This window comes from Myotis nattereri (genome assembly GCF_964212035.1).
Source record: "Myotis nattereri genome assembly, chromosome: 5".
In the NCBI taxonomy this organism is placed as follows: Eukaryota; Metazoa; Chordata; class Mammalia; order Chiroptera; family Vespertilionidae; genus Myotis; species Myotis nattereri.
In genome coordinates this window covers 7,099,821-7,118,891 of record NC_138080.1, presented here as the reverse complement: position 1 = coordinate 7,118,891, position 19,071 = coordinate 7,099,821, and the positions used below count along the sequence as shown (strand labels likewise).

Here is a 19,071-nt window from a genome sequence, read left to right as displayed (position 1 = left end):
GAACCACAGTGGGAAAAAGAAGAAAAAAAAAGATCTTATAGGTGAAGATGAGACCCCCGTGGCTCCACTGGAAAATTGTATGAACTATTCCATAAGGAAAGTATTGCATGTGCATGGAGATCCTTCTAGAGCTAGAGAAGGACACACAGTCTCTGGTTGATTATGCGGTAACAGCATGGCATCTATCACCACCATCTGATAGGGAGAGTTGAAATAGTGGGCCAATGCATTGTGGAGCCCAAGCCCAAAACCTGAAGTTACGTAGAATCAAAATGAATCGGCAGTGCATTAAGAGGACGGTGCACTCTAATGAAAGACACGGCCCGGGTGTGTGAGCACTACAAAGGTCAGCAAATCAACATACCTCATGACGTGAGCCGATTGAAACTAAAATATGAAGGGATCGCCTCAGCGATGCAGAGTTGAGTTTGATAACATTTAACGTCAGAAATGTGGAAGAAACAGTTTATCAACATCTCTCCATGCCGCAGATTCTGAACCAATTAGAAATAAAACGGTTCATCCTTCTTCTGATAAATGACACTGAAGGAAATCCAGCTAACCACACTAAGTGACACTTGAAAGCTGTACCTGTGAGATCAGGGACCAGGCAACGGGGCTCACAGTCACCGCGGCTCACAGTCACCGCATTTGTCAGCAGGAAAGCAGGAAATAAAGTGAAACATGCCAAAGTGTGAAAAAAAGGAAGTGGAATTCCGGTAATATGACTCACGCAAAGGATAAATTATTGGACTTGGTGGGAGTGGGGAGAAATATCATGGTGTCCAAATGCCCATGAACGGACACACCGCAGAAGAGCCAACAGTAAAGACCGAAAGCATAGCAAAGGTCCATCGCTTTGTGAGTCATCCAAACCATGGGAGAGACAGGCTCAGGAGGCACAGCTCAGTGCCCTAGGTGGCCAGCAGGTGACACAGGGAGTGCGGGTGGGAGGTGGAGCCCAGGAACTGTCCCTCGCTGGCTGGGAATGCTCCCTGCACACCCGGGAAAGACTTGGTCACGTGGGGAGGGTGTGTGCACACCTCATGGTCTGCAGTCCCTGTGCTCGAGGGTGTGTGCTCCGGAGAAGTCCTTCACTGTGTCTCCAGCGGGGACCGCTCCCTGGGCAGTGGTCCATGTGCAGATGAATGAGCTACTTGTGCTGAGAAGGTGCTGGGGCTTCTGCGGGTCACACAGAGCCTTGAGAATTTTCCCGTCCTGCCACCTCCCAGCTTAGTCCTTCCGTCCCCAGTGCTGTCCTCCTGATTTAGAAAATATCTTTGACCCTGTGTGTCTGTCATTGTCCCCAGAGCCCACGGTGGTGTTTGCCAAGGAGCAGTCGGCACACAGCGAGGTGAAGGCCACGGCCGGGGCCAGTGCCACGCTGAGCTGCGAGGTGGCCCAGGCTCAGACGCAGGTGACGTGGTACAAGGATGGCAAGAAGCTGAGCGGGAGCTCGAAAGTGCGCGTGGAGGCCACGGGCTGCACCCGGCGGCTGGTGCTGCAGCAGGCGGCGAAGGGGGACAGCGGGGAGTACAGCTGCGAGGCCGGGGGCCATAAGGTCACCTTCAGCCTAGATGTCCCCGGTGGGTACCAGTCTGGGCACAGAGGACAAGTACCCGAGGAATGAAGTGACAGGCTTTGTCTTGAAAAGCTGTACAAGGCTCTTTGTGTGGTTGCATCAGTATTGGTTTCTATGGACATGCCCTGCCTCAGGCCTCTTGCTCTACTGAGCTCTTGTGACTGAGGACCTAGGTTAAGACCTTAGTCCTAGGCATTCTGGACCTGTTTCATCCAGATTTTTGCTTCTACGTCCTCCCCTTCCCCTGAATAGAACCTTTCATGGAGGCTTCTACAGCCTGTTAATGGTTGAGGCCTGTGGAAATGCGCATTCTCTGTCGGGCCTGGAGCACACAGTTTTCTGTTTTAAGTCTCCCCTTGCAGCTATTGAGTGCAGCCTTGCTCTGGAGAACCTCACCAGAGGGGCCTCTGGCTTTCGATGCCTTTTTCCTCAGTGGAGTTTGGGTCCCTATCACTGGCCTTGGGTTCCTGACTGTCCTGCAATTGTTAAGTCAGCCGGGGGACCTGACCTCTGCTGGGGCACATCCAGGGCTGGCACTGGTCCTGCTGGTTTGCTACCTGTCCCTTATAGCCCCCAGCTGATGACAGCACCTCTGGGTTTCCGAGTCCTGCTGTAGGTGTTGGCCTTTAGCTGGCGGACATGGCCCCATCCCCTTGCCGACCTGCCCCCCATGGTACAGCTGGCCTGTGTTCAGGTGCTCCCCTGGATAGGCTCTTACAGGGTCCCTCTTGGGCCCCTTCTGGGGCTTTCCCCCTCCCCCTTTGGTGCTGCTGTGCACTACCCCCACATGCTGAGGCACTCAGGGTGTTATAGCCTCTCAGCCTCTGTCCTGGGCCCAGGCTTCCCTGGAGGGCAGGCATCCAAACCTCTCGGCTCTTGGTCAGGCAGAGCTTGTGGCTCCAGGCCTGCGGTCCCCTGCAGCTGACTCCTCTTGGCCAGTCTTCATGGCCCCTGAGAGCCTGGATGGTGGCCATCAGGGGTGTGGCGCTCTGAGGCGGTCCCTCTTGGGCTTGCTCAGTGGAAGCAGCAGCCAAGAACTGGGTGATTAAGGCGTTGCATAGCAGTTGGAGCTTAGGCCAGTCCCACTTTAGGTCTTCTCCCATAGTATGGCCCAAAGCAGGCAGGGACCAGGCCAAGGAAGCAGGGTCCCCACTTACTTGATGACTAACCCTTCTGCTCCTTCCCCCTGCACCCCAGAGCCAGAGCCTGAGTCCCCAGCCCTGGAGAAACCCAACCGCAGGGGGCTTCTGGTGGTCAAAGAACACGAGGACATCGTCCTGACTGCCACGCTGGCCGCACCCTCTGTGGCTGCGGTGACATGGCGCAAGGACGGCGTGGAGATTCGCCGCAGTAAGCGGCACCAGACGGCCAGCCGGGGGGACACGCACACCCTGACGGTGCGCGGTGCGCAGACTCTGGACAGCGCGGTGTACAGCTGCTGCGTAGGCGCCGAGGCGCAGGACTTCCCGGTGCAGGTGGAAGGTCAGCGGTCAGCGCAGTCCTCTGCGAACCCCGCGCCTGCTGGGCCTCACTGAGGGCGAGCAGGCAGTGTCTTGTCCGGGAGGGGGTAGAGGTGGGGCTCAGGGCGCAGGACCCCAAAGCAAAGCACAGAGCGGGTCTCCAGGGCCCGAGCCCCTCCGGGCTGACCTCCTTCCCCTCCGCAGAGGTGGCCGCCAGGTTCTGCCAGCCCCTGGAGCCCGTGAGCGGGGAGCTGGGCGGCACGGTGACGCTGGCCTGCGAGCTGAGCCCGGCGCAGGCCGAGGTGGTGTGGCGCTGTGGGAGCACGCAGCTGCGGCCGGGCAAGCGCTTCCAGATGGCGGCCGAGGGGCTCCGGCGCTCCCTCACCGTGTCGGGCCTGCGGGCGGAGGATGCGGGCGAGTACGTGTGCGAGAGCCGCGACGACCGCACCAGCGCCCGGCTCTCGGTCCGCGGTACGCTCCACAGCGCTGGCGGCGGGGAGGGCGCGGGTCCTGGGGCGGGAGGCGGGGCGTTCCCCGCGGCTTCGCGGAGAAGGTGCGCTTCCGTGGCGTCTGCAAGTGGGGCCTCGCTCCTCCTACCAACTTCTCAAGGGGACCTCCCGTCCACAGTCCCCCGCGAAGTCAAGTTCACGTCTGGGCTGAGCGCCATGGTCGCGGAGGAGGGCCAGGAGGTCACCTTCCAGTGCGTGGTGACCCCCAGCGACGCGGCGGTCCTGTGGTTCCGGGACGGTACCCAGCTGCAGCCCAGCGAGAAGTTTCGCATGTCGCAGAGCGGCGCCAGCCACAGCCTGACCATCTCGGGTCTGGTCCTGGAGGACGCCGGCCAGATCGCCGCGGAGGCTGAGGGGGTCACATCCTCGGCTGCCCTCCGCGTCCGAGGTGCGGGGGCGGGGGGTGGCGGGAGTGTGGGCCCCTCACGGGTGGGCTGGCTTCGTGCTGCTCGCAGGTGCCCGCTCCTCTGGCTGATCTCAGGGAACACGGGGTTTGCTGGTTGCAGGGAGAAGGCGGGTGGGACGGAAGGGCTGGGCACCTCCTCTGAAAGAGTGAACTGCTGCACTGTACCCTTGGTCTGAGAACGGATCTACTCCAAGCCCCATAGGTGCGAGATGGGAGGGCGTGGGGTTGGCAGCCAGTGCAAGCAGAGGCAGGAGGGGAGGACGCATTTTGCTCGATGAAGCCATATTGTCGGTGAGAGCCAGCCTTCACCTGAGGATAAGTGGGAGCCATTGCAGGTCTTGAGTAAGAGTAACGTGGGCAGACTCACTTTCTGGGGAGGTCATGGTACAGTGTGGGACTTCAGCATGTTTCTCTCCCTTAACGTTCGGGCTCCCAGGGCTCCGGTGCAGTGGAGATGCTAATTCTACTGGTCTGGGGGCTCAGAGCCCACCTGTCTCACCAGCTCCGTGTCCTGAGGCTACTGGTCCCCACACGTAGGAGCTCCAGGCACTGGTGCCTGGCAGGGTTGTTCAGAGCAGGGGAGCAGAGGTGGGAGGGGGTTGGGAAAGGAGAGGCCTCCTTAGTCTCCATTTCCTCCCATTAAAGCATACCTGTGCAGGTGTGCAGCTGGGCCCTGAGTATTGCTAAAGCCTTGCCTGGCTTGGAGGCAGAATGTGGTAGGGGTCCCTGCTCTACCGGCTGGGGGCTGGGTTGGACAGGGGCCCTCTGAGCCTCGTGTTCCTGAGTGGCAGTGGCTGTGTGATTGCCCTTTCCCTGACCCCAGAGGCTCCTGTGCTGTTCAAGAAGAAGCTGGAGCCACAGACAGTGGAGGAGTGGGGTTCAGTGACCCTGGCGGTAGAGCTGACCAGGCCTTGGCCGGATGTCAAGTGGACACGCAATGCCATGGCCATATCCCCAAGCGAGAATGTGGCCATCTACACGGAGGGCGCAAGTCACCGCTTGGTCCTCCGCAGTGTGGGTTTTGCTGACCGTGGCTTCTATGGCTGTGAGACGCCAGATGACAAGACACAGGCCAAGCTCACAGTAACAAGTGAGCTACAGGGCAGCTGGGTGTGGGGTCTGGCACCCAGGAGAGGGAAGGGAGAAGGGAAGGGATGGAGAGGAATGAGCTTCCCACTGGGTACCTGGCCTTGGGAAGGGAGGGTTATCAGGGGGAGAGGTCTTATGGCTGGGGATGAAGTGGGCCTCCCCCTCTAGGGCAACACGCTGAGCTGAGGCCCCTGGGAAGGACAGAGGGAGGGCCAGGGTCTCGGTGCAGTGGCACACCCTTCCCTCCTTTGCTCTGCAGTGCGCCAGGTCCAGCTCCTGCGGGGTCTGCAGATGGTGGAGGTGCAAGAGCAGGGCTCCACCACCATGGAGGTGGAGCTGTCCCATGCCAACGTAGAGGGCAGCTGGACACGTGATGGCCTTCGGCTACAGCCAGGGCCCACGTGCCAACTGGCAGTTCAAGGCCCCATTCACACCCTCACGCTGTCTGAGCTGCGGCCACAGGATGGTGGTCTCATCGCCTTCAAGGCTGAGGGCGTGCATACATCCGCGCCGCTGGTGGTAACTGGTGCGTGGGGGGTGGAGTGAGACTCACTCGAGACTGCATGGTCCCTGTCTTGAAGGGGAGGCAGGTGGGGACAGGGGTGTGGAATCCGGGGGGGCGGGCTTTCATTCCTAGAACCAGCTGAGTGATTTGGTCCATCTCAGTCCCCCTCCCCCACTCCATCTGCCTCTCTCATCTCCTTCTGCCTCCCCAGAGCTGCCTGTGAGGTTCAGCCGCCTACTGCAGGATGTGGTGGCTACAGAGAAAGACAAAGTGACCCTGGAGTGTGAGCTGTCACGCCCCAATGTGGACGTGCGCTGGCTGAAGGTGCCTCTGTCCCTGGACTCTTCTGCTTCATCCTACTCCTCACCATGAGGGGCATCCCCAGCACCTGACCTGATTTTGTACCCCCACAGGATGGCGTGGAACTTCAGGTTGGCAAGACAGTGGGTATGGCAGCCAAGGGCACCTGCCGGACTCTCATCATTTACCAGTGTGCCTTTGGAGACCAGGGCGTGTATGTGTGTGATGCCCATGGGGCTCAGACCTCGGCATCCCTGAAGGTGCAAGGTGAGGACTGGGCAGAGTGGGAGGTCAGGGCCAGGTGCAGGACCTCCTTACCCCCTGTGTCCCCCATTGAGGTGCTTGGCCTTCTGACCCCAACCCTCTGGTACTCAGCAAGCTGTGGATAGGGGAGGGGCAGGCAGCTCTGTGCTTCAGTGTGGCAGGGCCTCCCTCGCTGCCCCAGGGCGCAACATCCAGATCCTGAGACCCCTGGAGGACGTGGAGGTGATGGAGAAGGAGAGCGCCACTTTCTCCTGTGAGGTCTCCCATGATGACGTGTCTGCTCAGTGGTTCCGGGAGGGCAGTAAGCTTCGGTCCAGTGACAACGTGCGCATCCGCCAGGAAGGTGTGACAATTACGGCAGTGGCTGTGGGAGGGCCTCTCCCCATCCTCCATGCACCTCCCCCAGTGCTGAGTGGTCTGTGTTCCCAGGAAGGACATACACGCTCATCTACCGGAGGGTCCTGGTGGAAGAAGCAGGAGAAATCCGATTTGTAGCTGAAAATGCAGAATCTCGAGCCCAGCTCCGAGTGAGAGGTGAGGGGGACTCAAGGGAGGATGTGGGCTGGACCAAGTGAGAACATAGATGGGTGCTGTGCCAGCTGTCCTGACACAGGCCTGCGGCGCTCCAGCCCCTCCCAGGACAGGACGGGGGTAACCCAGGAGGAGGCAAAGAGGGTGTTGCCTCCACTACAGGAAGGCAGGGGTCTGAGTAGGCAGCCCTTCTTGTTTAAAATGGAGATATCAGTGAGGTCTTCCTCCTAAGACTGCAGCAGGTGCTGCAGAGTGAGGCCCTGGTGGCCTTGATGACAGGAGAGGGAGGGAGGGATAGTCTGTGGACAGGTAAGGTGATCACACGGGGGTGTTGATGCACAGGAGAGGACAAGGGAGGTGGCATGAGGGGCAGGGCAAGAGGTGGAAAGGGTGGAAGGTAGGTGTGGATGCACCGACTTTCTTCAGGGTCAGTTGTACGGAAGGGGTCAGACCTGAGGGTGACACCCACTTTAGCCTGGCTGGTTGGGAGCACCCACCTGACTCTTCCCTGCTCACCCACAGAGCTGCCAGTGTCCATTCTGCGCCCCCTGCGGGACAAGATTGCCATGGAGAAGCATCGCGGGGTACTTGAGTGCCAGGTGTCTCGGGCCAGTGCCCAGGTGCGGTGGTTCAAGGGTGGCATGGAACTGAGGACCGGGCCCAAGTACGAGATGGTCAGCGATGGCCTCTACCGCAAGCTGGTCATCAGTGACGTGCAGCCTGAGGATGAGGACACTTACACATGCGATGCTGGCGATGTGAAGACCTCTGCCCAGTTCTTTGTGGAAGGTGTGGGCAGGGCTGTAGGCAGCTGTCCTCTGTGCCTGGGGATGGGCTGCGGCCTCTATCATTGGCCCTGATACTTGGAGGCAGCCAGGTCTGAGAAGGGCCTGACTGGGGGGCATTGGGGCAGGGGGGGAGGATGTGAGCACGTGTGTTTGGTGGGAGGGTTTGTTCCCAGGAAGGAACACAGATGGGGTTGGTCCTCCTGCAGACAAGGTGATGCCTCTCACCCACAGAGCAATCCATCACCATCGTGCGGGGCCTGCAGGACGTGACCGTGATGGAGCCCGCCCCCGCCTGGTTCGAGTGTGAGACCTCCATTCCCTCTGTTCGGCCGCCCAAGTGGCTGCTGGGGAAGACGCCGTTGCAGGCCGGGAAGGATGTGGGCGTGGAGCAGGAAGGCACAGTGCACCGGCTGACGCTGCGGCGCACCTGCTCCACCATGACCGGGCCAGTGCACTTCACCATCGGCAAGTCGCGCACCACCGCCCAGCTGGTTGTCTCAGGTGGGCGCACAGCCCCCGGGCGAAGGAGGGGTCCTTAGCGGATGGCAGTGCCCCGAGCTCCTCTGGCCCGGCCCACCCGCAGCGCTGCGCTCTCTCTCCTCCCGCGCAGACATCCCTGTGGTGCTTACAAGGCCGCTGGAGCCTAAGACGGGCCGTGAACTGCAGTCAGTGGTCCTGTCCTGCGACTTCAAGCCGCCCCCCAAGGCTGTGCAGTGGTACAAGGAGGACACACCCTTGGCGCCCTCGGACAAATTCAGAATGCGCCTGGAGGGCCACATGGCTGAGCTGCGAGTGCTGCGGCTCACGCCCGCCGACGCCGGCGTCTACCGGTGCCAGGCCGGCGGTGCCCAGAGCTGTGCCCAGGTCACCGTGGAAGGTGCGCAGCGGGGGTGCAGGGCCGCCCAGAGGGGCCCGGGGGGGGGGAGTGCCGGACACTAAGCCTCCGTGTGCTCTTGGCAGCGCGGGAGGTGACCGTGACAAGGCCGCTGCAGGACGCGGAGGCCACGGAGGAGGGCCGCGCCTGCTTCTCGTGCGAGCTTTCCCACGAGGACGAAGAGGTGGAGTGGTCACTCAATGGGATGCCCCTCTACAACGACAGCTTCCACGAAATCACCCACGAGGGCCACCGCCACATGCTGGTGCTGAAGCGGGTCAGGCGGGGGGACGCGGGCACCGTGCGCGTCTCTTCCCCCAAGGTGACCGCCTCTGCCCGCCTGGAGGTCAGAGGTGAGGCGGCCTGGCCTGCAGGGGTCTGTGGGAGTCCCCCCAGGGGTCTCCGCTGGTGAGGCGGCGGCTCCTTCGCTCACCTCCTGACGCCTCGTCCTGCAGCGAAGCCGGCGGTGTTCCTGAAGGCGCTGGACGACGTGTCGGCGGAGGAGCAGAGCACCCTGACCCTGCAGTGCGAGGTCTCCGACCCCCAGGCGGGTGTGGTGTGGCGCAAGGACGGAGTGGAGCTGGGCCCCAGCGACAAGTACGACTTTCTGCACAAGGCGGGCACGCGTGGGCTGGTGGTCCACGACCTGAGCCTGGACGACGCGGGCCTGTACACCTGCCATCTGGGCACTGAGGAGACCTGCGCGCACGTCAGCGTGCACGGTGCGTGGGGGCGCGGCCGAGAGGGGGGAGTGGCCTGGCACAGAAGGCGTGGCCACTTACTGAGGCCCTGCCCACTCAAGCCCGGGCTGTTCACTGAGTCCGGAGAGGTCATGCAGCCTCTGATGGCGAACCTTTTGAGCTTGGCGTGTCAGCATTTTGAAAAACCCTAATTTAACTCTGGTGCTGAGTCACAAATAGAAATTTTTTGATATTTGCAACCATAGTAAAACAAAGACTTATATTTTTGATATTTATTTTGTATATTTAAATGCCATTGAACAAAGAAAAATCAACCAAAAAAATGAGTTCGCGTGTCAGAGGCTCGCCATCACTGCTCTAGGAGGAGCGGGCTTGACATGATCCTTAGGAGGCCCAGGTGCAGGCAGGTTAGCAGGGACGATAGCAACGGAGTGAAGCGTGGGAGACGGGCCAGGCCGTGCCTGACCAACAGGGACTTGGAGACATTCACTGTGCACCAGGGGATGTGTGTGGGTAGGTGTGAAGCCAGTCACTGGAGCCTCTTGGAGGTGGGAAGCAGGAGAGACCAAGGTGTCAGGGGGGGATGCCCTGGAACTTGTTTCCCAACCAGGTGGTCGCTATCTTGGCTCAGCTCCAGTAGTCTTGTTTCCCTTCCACATGCACGACAGGCCTGTTCTCTGTGACCCCGTGGTGGGTGCCTGACATCTGGTGGGTTTTGAGATGAGACAGGAAAGGGGGGAGGGTGGTGCAGTGGGTTTGTCCCAGAGCTAAACGGCACCTTCACTCGGGGCACCTATCCTTCCAGACCAGGTGAGCTACTGAAAACTGATGCTTTGTTCTCTGCCCCTTGTTCTGTAGCAGGAAGGTGGTGCCCTGGTCAGAACTCACAGCTATTGGCCATCCAAACACCAGGGTGTGGCCAGCTGGAGGCCAAGGGGGCATTGGCTGAGGGGCAGCAGGTCTGCCCGGAGTGGGCTGGGGAGGCTGGGTATTTGAGCCTCTGGAACACTATGGGGCTCAATGATGCTGGTCCTGAGGGGCAGGCATCTGGGGCCTGGCCACAGTGACCGCTGCCTCTCATGGTTCACAGACCTGCACGTGGGCATCACCAAGAGGCTGAAGAACGTGGAGGTGCTAGAGGGTGAGGGCTGCAACTTCGAGTGTATCCTGTCCCATGAGGACACAGGTGACACGGCCACTTGGACAGTCGGCGGGAAGACATTGGGCAGTGCAGGCCGCTTCCGGGCCACTCGCCAGGGCCGAAAGTACATCCTGGAGGTGCGAGAGGCGCTGCTGAGTGACACCGGGGAGGTGGTCTTCTCTGTGCGCGGCCTCACCTCCAAGGCCTCACTCCTCGTCAAAGGTGGGCACCACGCACCCGGGCAGATGGGCCACTCTCCCCAGGCAACCTGCAGTGGAGCCTTCGGCTGGGCAGCTTTCCAGGGGAGGCTTCTGGAGACTACCTCCCTCAGCCACTGGTGGGGGCCCAGAGCTCCGGTCGGGATGTGGGGCTTCTGGTCATCTGGGGGCAGGAGCAGGGCTTCTGGTCTCGCACCTGTGGTCTGACCGCTGTGGTAGCTCCAGGGCGCATGGTCACCGAGCCAGTGAAACTACTGAGCTCATGCTCCCAGCATAAACACTGGTGCAGAGCAGTGAAGCGTGGCTCACAGGTGGCACCAGCCATGGCTACGTGATGTCACAGCTCTGAACAACGCTGAGAGCATCTGTGCTCTCATATCCCCCCTCAAAAATGCCTCCCTTGTCACAGCGAGGACTCCTGGCATTCCAAGGCTCCGAGGCTCCTAGGTTTGATGTCCTAGAATTTTAGGCTGCGGGCTTGGCCTCCAGAGCCTACAGGTTTCCAAGCACCAGCCCTGCCATTGTCTCTGGTGTGGCTGTGGCCGTGACTCACAGGCTGCCTCTCATTCCTTCAGAAAGGCCGGCAGACATCACGAAGCCATTGGAAGACCAGCGGGCCATGGCAGGGGAGGATGCGATACTGAGCTGTGAGCTGTCACGGGTGGACTCCCCAGTGCGCTGGCTGAAGGACGGGAAAGCCATTCGCAAGAGTCAGAAGTATGACCTGCTCTGTGAGGGCACGCGGGCCATGCTGGTAGTCCACGCGGCCTCACTCAAAGATTCCGGAGAATACACGTGTGAAACAGAGGCTTCCAAGAGCACAGCCAGCCTCTATGTGGAAGGTAACCCCACAAGAAACGCTGAGGCAGCACCCATGGCCTCTCTCCCGCAGCGTGTCATGGGGCCACTCCCGCATGGCCTCCACTCTGCTATCCAAAGTGGAAAGGGAAGGGGTCCAGAGGAAAGGGGCTCAGGCCAGTCCTTGAGGTTGCATGGGCAGGCCGGGGGAAGAACTGCCCATGTCCTGTGGGGTCTGTAGGCCTCACCCCCACCCCTTCTTATCTCTTCCCCCAGAAAAGCCAAACCGGTTCACAGAGGAGCTGGCTGACCTGCAGGTGGAGGAAAAAGGCCTGGCTGTATTTACCTGCAAGACAGAGCGCCCTGCAGCCACGGTGACCTGGAGAAAGGGCCTCTCTGAGCTGCATGCCTCGGGGAAGCATGCACCCAGCCAGGAGGGCGTGACCTTGAGGCTCACCATCAGTGCCCTGGAAAAGGCAGACAGTGATACGTACTCCTGCGATATTGGCCAGGCAAGGTCCCAGGCACGGCTCGTGGTGCAAGGTGAGGCTGGTGCATTGCATGGATTTCATGACCTCTGATGTGGCCAGTGTCAGCCTTGTGTAAAACTGTCTCAGAGGCCCTGGACAAGCACAGCCTTGGTTTCCCCATCGTCTGGAGGGGTTGCCTTGGGTGGCTCATCTCTGTGGCCTCCCAGTTGGACCTTGTGCGAAGCAGTCAGCAGTCCTCATTTATTACTGCATTTGTGTTTCCGGAGCTCCTCCTATGTGCTGGCAGTGCCCAAGCCCATTGTGTAAGCTCGTGTGTATTTGCACAGAGATGTACCGCCTCTGTGCATGGAGGTCTCCAGGTTTGAGGAACTGTTTGTACCTGGCAGGCAGAGTGAGGGTCATCATTGTCTCCATCTCACAGATAAAGAAACTGATGCTTTACTTGGGGTCAGAGGCTGGGCCAGGTTCTTGGGTGTGTTGGCATCTGGACAGGGTTGAATCCGACCTTTCATATCCCAGGGCCAGCATCCTGGGTCTCTCCCTTTTTCCTTCCCTCCCTTCCTCCCTCTCACTCTTCTAAAAATCAGTGGAAAAAATACCTCAGGTATCCTCGTGTGAGGATTAAAAACAAAAAACACACCCGTGAGCCCATCTGATGGCCCACGCCTTTTCTCTGAGTGTCGGTCTTCAAATCAAAATTATTTTTCTCTGACCAGTCACCTCTTGACACACCAACTGTGCTTTCTAGTGCCTTGTGCCCAGTGTCCATCCAGTGTCTTGTGTTTGGTGTCTAGTGCCTGGTGTCATGGCATCTGGTATCTGGCATCTGGTGCCCGGCATACGGCAGCTTCAAAACACCCGTGAATATGGAGAAATCTGTTGCACACCCATTTTCATGCTTAACTTTTTCTGAGTGTCCCTGACCTAAGTTGGCAGCAAAAAAAAAAAAAAAAAAAAAAAAAAAAAAATTCCTAGCAATTCATGTTGTCAAACCTCCAGAGCATTGGATTTAAATTTCACATAGTCACATGTCTTTTTTCAGCGTGTCCATGGGCCTGGTCAGTTTAGCTCTGACTTCCTTGCTGTTTCTCAGTTTCATCATCCTGAACCCATTAGAGGTCTGGGAGAGCACCCCGTTTCCCTTGGTGGGGTCCTGATGTGTCCACCCTGTCCCCCAGGTCAGAGAGTGCTCATCACAGAGGACCTGAGGGACGCGGAGGTGCAGGAGGGCTCCTCTGCCTCCTTCAGCTGCCGTGTCTCCCCTGGGGACTATGGGCCTGTCTACTGGTTCCTGGACAAAACACCTCTGCACCCTAATGAGCTCAATGAGATTGAGACCCAACCGGGTGGTTACCATATGCTCACCCTGCGGGAGCTTGGGCTCAAGGACTCAGGCACTGTCTACTTTGAAGCGGGCGACCAGCGGTCCTCGGCCACCCTTCGGGTCACAGGTGGGCTGCATGCCAGTGCTGCGGTGGGGACCGTCCATGTGGCTCAGGATGCAGTGTGATCCTGGGCCTCACAGAGCAGGTGCTGTGGACTGGGCCTTGGGGCCAGGGTGGGCTTGGGAGGCTGGGTGTGGCTGTTTCAGGATGCATCATTGCACGTGGTATGCAGAGCTGATTCCATGGTCAGCGTGGCATAGGCCTGGCCATGCCCCTGGAGTGTGGGGAGCCATGCAGAGCCCGGCCTGTCTGTGTCCCCAGGCTGAGGTGGACAGATGGGTACTGACCTGGGGTGTCACCTAGGCTGCAGCAACAGCTGGAGCTTCTGCTGGAGCCTCCATGTGCCCTGTACTTCCCTCTCTGTCCCCAGAGAAGCCAAGTGTCTTCTCCCAGGAGCTCACGGATGCCACAGTCATGGAGGGGGAGGATCTGACTCTGGTCTGTGAGACCACTGTCCCGGACAACCCTGTGCATTGGACCAAGGATGGGAAAACCCTGCGGGGGTCAGCCCGGTGCCAGCTGAGCCGTGAGGGCCGCCGAGCCCAGCTGGTCATCACTGGCACCACCCTGCAGGATGGCGGGCGCTACAAGTGTGAGGCTGCGGGTGCCTGGAGCAGCTCCATCGTCAGGATCCACGGTGAGCCCTCAGGCAGGAAGGACCAGGCAGCTTCCAGCCATGCTCTGTGTGCCCACCGCTCTCATCTTGTTCAGGGCAGGGGAAGCCCCAGACCTCACCTAGCTCCTTCCTTCTCTGTCTTTGCCCTCTCGGTGTCTATGAGTGTGTGTGTGTGTGTGTGTGTGTGTGTGTGTGTGTGTGTGGTGGCGGCGGGGGGGTGTTTCGTCTGGCTCTGCCTCTCCACAGCTTATCCCCCCTCACTGCTTCTCCCCATCTCTGGGTCTGAGTCTCTGCTGCTAATAGAACCTTTCTCACCCTCTCTTGGTCTCCTGACTGCCAGTATCTTTTGTACTTTATTCCTGACTTGGTCTTGCATTCTGACATCTCTCCTCCCTTTGTCTTGTATTCTTACATCTCCCCTCCCTCCTCTGGGCTTGGCTCATCTCCATCAGCCTGGGCTGATACCATAGACATGGCAGCTCAAACTCCAGTCATTTATTTCTCCCATTCCTGGAGCCTGAAAGTCTGGAACCCAGGTGTGGGCAGGGCTTGTCCCCTGGAGGCTTCTGTCCTTGCTGTGTGGATGGCCATCTCCTCCTGTGTCCTCCCTTGGCCATCCCTCTGTATGTATCTGTGTCCTGATCTCTTCTTCTTATAATGACCCCAGTCATATGGAGTTAGAGCCCATTCTAGTGATCTCACTTCGCCTTCATCACATCTTTAAAGGCTCCACTTGCCAATACAGAACCATCTGAGGTCCTGGGGTTGGGGCTCCAATGAGTGAAGGGGGACACAATGCAGCTCATGACACCCCACCCTTCTTTGTTCTTTTGTTTGGCTCCCCCTCCTGGAGGGTCACCTTCACTAGCCCCTGATGTAGAAGGGTGAGGTGGTCCTCCTGCACCGTGCTGGTCCCTCCAGCCCTCTTCAGCTGTAGGGGAGCCCCAGGTGCAGGCAGGAGTGAGGACAAGCTGAGCCTGCGCCTTCCACAGCGCGGCCCGTGCACTTCCGGGAAAGCCTGAAGGACCTGGAGGTGCTAGAGGGCGGTGCTGCCACACTGCGCTGCAAGCTGTCAACGGTGGCTGCACCTGTGGAGTGGCGCTGTGGAGATGAGGTCCTGCGGCCTGGAGGCAAGTACAGGATGCGGCAGGAGGATACCATGCTGGAGCTGGTGGTCCGGGACTTGCAGCCCGGCGACAGCGGGCAGTACGTCTGCTGCTTCGGGGACCAGACAACCTCAGCCACGCTCACCGTGAAGGGTACGAGTGCCCCTGCCCTGCCCATGCAGCCCCATTGGTATCTTTCATCCCCTGTAGGAGGATGAGGATGAGGTTCTCTGTCTCTGACCCTCCACAGCCCTGCCTGCGGAGTTCATAGGAAGACTGAGAAGCAAGGAGGCCACGGAAGGGGCTGTGGTCACGCTGCGCTGCGAGCTGAGCAAGGCGGCCCCCGTGGAGTGGAGGAAGGGGCTCGAGACCCTCAGAGCTGGGGACAGAGTCAGCCTGAGGCAGGACGGGGCCGTGTGTGAGCTGGAAATTTGTGGCCTGATGGTGGCGGATGCCGGGGAGTACTCATGTGTGTGCGGGCAGGAGAGGACGTCGGCCACACTGACCGTCAGGGGTAAAGACCATGTGTAGCCTAGCAGAGCCGTGCCTTGGTTTCAGTTACTCGCTTCATGACATCTGCCTGCGCTCATTCCATGTTCTCCGCTGTCTCAGTGTCATTCTCTTCCCATAATTCCACAGAATCCCTTCCACCTTTCTGGCTGTTGTGCAAACCATGAGAAACCAGCATCTAGGCCACTTCTCACTGCTGTGTCACTGATGGTTTTGTTCTGTTTCCTGTCAGTGTCTGTATCACGTCCTCTGTCCTGTTAGGTTCTCTTCCAAAGCTCTTCACAGAATCTAATGTTCTCTGTCTCTGACCCTCCACAGCCCTGCCTGCGGAGTTCATAGGAAGACTGAGAAGCAAGGAGGCCACGGAAGGGGCTGTGGTAACGCTGCGCTGCGAGCTGAGCAAGGCGGCCCCCGTGGAGTGGAGGAAGGGGCTCGAGACCCTCAGAGCTGGGGACAGAGTCAGCCTGAGGCAGGAAGGGGCTGTGTGTGAGCTGGAGATCCGTGGCCTTGCGGTGGCGGATGCCGGGGAGTACACATGCGTGTGCGGGCAGGAGAGGACGTCGGCCACGCTGACAGTCAAGGGTAAAGACTGCATGTGGCCATATGGAGCAGTGGGTCTGTGTCTGAGGGCTTGGGCAGGTCCTTTGCTATGTTCATGTACATAGGTATTTCCACCTCTCTCTGTGTCTCCCGCTGTCCTGCAGCAGGAATCTCAGCACAAAGCTGTGTGAAGCCTTCCCAGATAAAGATCAGAAAACAAAGCTTCCTCTCTTACAGGGTCACCTCTGAGGGTGGGGGTTGGGGGTGGGGAGGAGAGTAACCACACAACACAAATGGTGGGATACAGTCCTTTTGAGGAGGCCATGCCAGCAAAGATTAGGAAGTAGATCTAAGTGTGGCCCTTGATGCAGAGATGTCAGGAGTTATGATCAAGGGAGGGAGCCAAGCATACGTGACTGGTCATGAGAGAGCCATATAGGTGATCTGGGTCCACTGTCTAGGACCTGGGTGCCATGAGAGGTAAGGCAGCTGTATAGGGTGAGGTAGTGGTGTGGGTGTGAAGGATGAGGAGGAGGTGAGGTGGGTGTGGGAGGGGAGGAGGAGGTGAGGTGGGTGTGGGAGGGGAGGAGGAGGTGAGGTGGGTGTGGGAGGGGAGGAGGTGAGGTGGGTGTGGGAGGGGAGGAGGGGAGGTGGGTGTGGGAGGGGAGGAGGGGAGGTGGGTGTGGGAGGGGAGGAGGGGAGGTGGGTGTGGGAGGGGAGGAGGTGAGCTGGGTGTGGGAGGGGAGGAGGTGAGGTGGGTGTGGGAGGGGAGGAGGAGGTGAGGTGGGTGTGGGAGTGGAGGAGGGGAGGTGGGTGTGGGAGGGGAGGAGGGGAGGTGGGTGTGGGAGGGGAGGAGGGGAGGTGGGTGTGGGAGGGGAGGAGGGGAGGTGGGTGTGGGAGGGGAGGAGGGGAGGTGGGTGTGGGAGGGGAGGAGGTGAGGTGGGTGTGGGAGGGGAGGAAGGGAGGTGGGTGTGGGAGGGGAGGAGGGGAGGTGGGTGTGGGAGGGGAGGAGGGGAGGTGGGTGTGGGAGGGGAGGAGGGGAGGTGGGTGTGGGAGGGGAGGAGGGGAGGTGGGTGTGGGAGGGGAGGAGGGGAGGTGGGTGTGGGAGGGGAGGAGGGGAGGTGGGTGTGGGAGGGGAGGAGGGGAGGTGGGTGTGGGAGGGGAGGAGGGGAGGTGGGTGTGGGAGGGGAGGAGGGGAGGTGGGTGTGGGAGGTGAGGAGGTGAGCTGGGTGTGGGAGGGGAGGAAATGAGGTGGGTGTGGGAAGGGAGGAGGGGAGGTGGGTGTGGGAGGGGAGGAGGGGAGGTGGGTGTGAGAGGGGAGGTGGGGAGGTGGGTGTGGGAGGGGAGGAGGGGAGGTGGGTGTGGGAGGGGAGGAGGTGAGCTGGGTGTGGGAGGGGAGGAGGTGAGGTGGGTGTGGGAGGGGAGGAGGGGAGGTGGGTGTGGGAGGGGAGGAGGGGAGGTGGGTGTGGGAGGGGAGGAAATGAGGTGGGTGTGGGAGGGGAGGAAATGAGGTGGGTGTGGGAGGGGAGGAGGGGAGGTGGGTGTGGGAGGTGAGGAGGTGAGGTGGGTGTGGGAGGGGAGGAAATGAGGTGGGTGTGGGAGGGGAGGAGGGGAGGTGGGTGTGGGAGGGGAGGAGGGGAGGTGGGTGTGGGAGGGGAGGGGGGGAGGTGGGTGTGGGAGGTGAGGAGGTGAGGTGGGTGTGGGAGGGGAGGAAATGAGGTGGGTGTGGGAGGGGAGGAGGAGGTGAGGTGGGTGTGGGAAGTGAGAAGGTGAGGTGGGTGTGGGAGGGGAGGAGGAGGTGAGGTGGGTGTGGGAGGGAAGGAGGAGGTGAGCTGGGTGTGGGAGGGGAGGAGGAGGTGAGCTGGGTGTGGGAAGTGAGGAGGTGAGCTGGGTGTGGGAAGTGAGAAGGTGAGGTGGGTGTGGGAGGGGAGGAAGTGAGGTGGGTGTGGGAGGGGAAGTCTGAGATGGTGGAAGGACAGGGAGGGCTGGGTTGAAGAGCACAGTTCTAGCCAGGAAGGGGTGGTTGGTGTCCATGCCAGAGTGGGGGGTCTGTGACTGGTTTCTGTGACTGGTGGACATCTTCTCTGGGTTGGGGTCTGCATCTCGTGTTGTGGTGGGTCTGATGGTTCTCCCCTGCAGCAGTAGGGGGCTCACTCTGTGTGGTCAGGTGGTCTGGAGTGGACTGAGAGCCCAGGCTGAGGGTTGGGGTAGGGGCTCGCTCAGCTGGAGTTGGTGGGCTGGCCCATGGCTTAGGGGCCAACTGTGTGGTGGATGGTAGCCAGTTGTGTGGGCACCCCTGCAAGGAGACAGGTGGGTGTCCCCTCTCATCAGAACAGCCCCTGTGAGGGGTATCCTGCCTGTGTCCCTGGGGCCCCACCTCCAGAAGGTGCCTGTTTACCAGCTTGGTATGTGTGGCCTGTTTCTTGTCTACAAACTGCAGCATCCAATGGTCTGTGTGTCCATCTGACCCTCCATAGTCCTGACCCCCCAATTCACAAAAGTCTTGGGTCCTGAGACAGCCATGGAAGTTCCATGTCCATGCTGCACATGTCTGTGAGTTGTGTAGGGTTCCCCCATGAAGTGGTGGAACAGGCCTGAGACCCTCAGCGATGGGGAATCAGGACCAGGCCTGGCCATAGTGAGGTATGGTTGGCAGTCTGGTGACAAGTCAGGGGGTCCGGGTTCTTCGGGCCCCTGAAGACCCGGGCCCTCCTGAGGTCCTGGCCCCTCCTGAAGGGCAAGTAGATGGACAGAGACAGGACGGGGCCACCTCTATGTCCTAGGAGGGTCCAAGGAGCAACATCGATGAAGGAGCACAGGGGCAGGGTGGGCCTCAGAAAGAGCAGAGAGAAGGGCACCTCTGCAGGTGTGATGGCCGCCAGTCATGGGCCTCCAGACCCACCCATGAGACAAGGTGGACAGTGAAGAAGAGGATTCTGGAGGCTGGGCAGGGCCATCATGTGCACAATGTTCAGACCTTGGGGGAGAAACCACCACCATGACTCCCCATGCTGCATGGACAGAGCCTAGCACCTCCAGCAGGGATGCACTGTGCCCTGTGCTAGTCAGACTTTCCGGGAAGACCAAAGGAGCACGGGCTCCGAGGGCTTCACTCAGCCAACAGCCAGAGTACAAGACCTGCGGTGACAAGCTCTAGGTGGCTCCAGAGAGCTGCTTCTAGAAGTGTGGGGGTTCTA

The 19,071-nt window shown here is 60.0% G+C and overlaps 1 protein-coding gene across 1 annotated transcript in view; it reads left to right on the top strand.

The window, feature by feature from the left end:
• The window catches only part of OBSCN (obscurin, cytoskeletal calmodulin and titin-interacting RhoGEF), a gene marked incomplete at its 5' end in the record, with an annotated part of 152,916 nt that overhangs the window by 69,373 nt on the left and 64,472 nt on the right, over positions 1-19,071 (top strand). Inside the window, 21 exon segments of the mRNA XM_081091302.1 lie at positions 1,311-1,586; positions 2,786-3,064; positions 3,247-3,513; positions 3,670-3,939; positions 4,781-5,047; positions 5,306-5,572; positions 5,763-5,875; positions 5,965-6,118; positions 6,545-6,649; positions 7,169-7,435; positions 7,666-7,935; positions 8,045-8,311; positions 8,395-8,661; positions 8,764-9,030; positions 10,100-10,372; positions 10,944-11,210; positions 11,443-11,709; positions 12,836-13,108; positions 13,473-13,739; positions 14,711-14,977; positions 15,075-15,160. Coding sequence (XP_080947428.1) covers positions 1,311-1,586; positions 2,786-3,064; positions 3,247-3,513; positions 3,670-3,939; positions 4,781-5,047; positions 5,306-5,572; positions 5,763-5,875; positions 5,965-6,118; positions 6,545-6,649; positions 7,169-7,435; positions 7,666-7,935; positions 8,045-8,311; positions 8,395-8,661; positions 8,764-9,030; positions 10,100-10,372; positions 10,944-11,210; positions 11,443-11,709; positions 12,836-13,108; positions 13,473-13,739; positions 14,711-14,977; positions 15,075-15,160 — 5,036 coding nt within the window.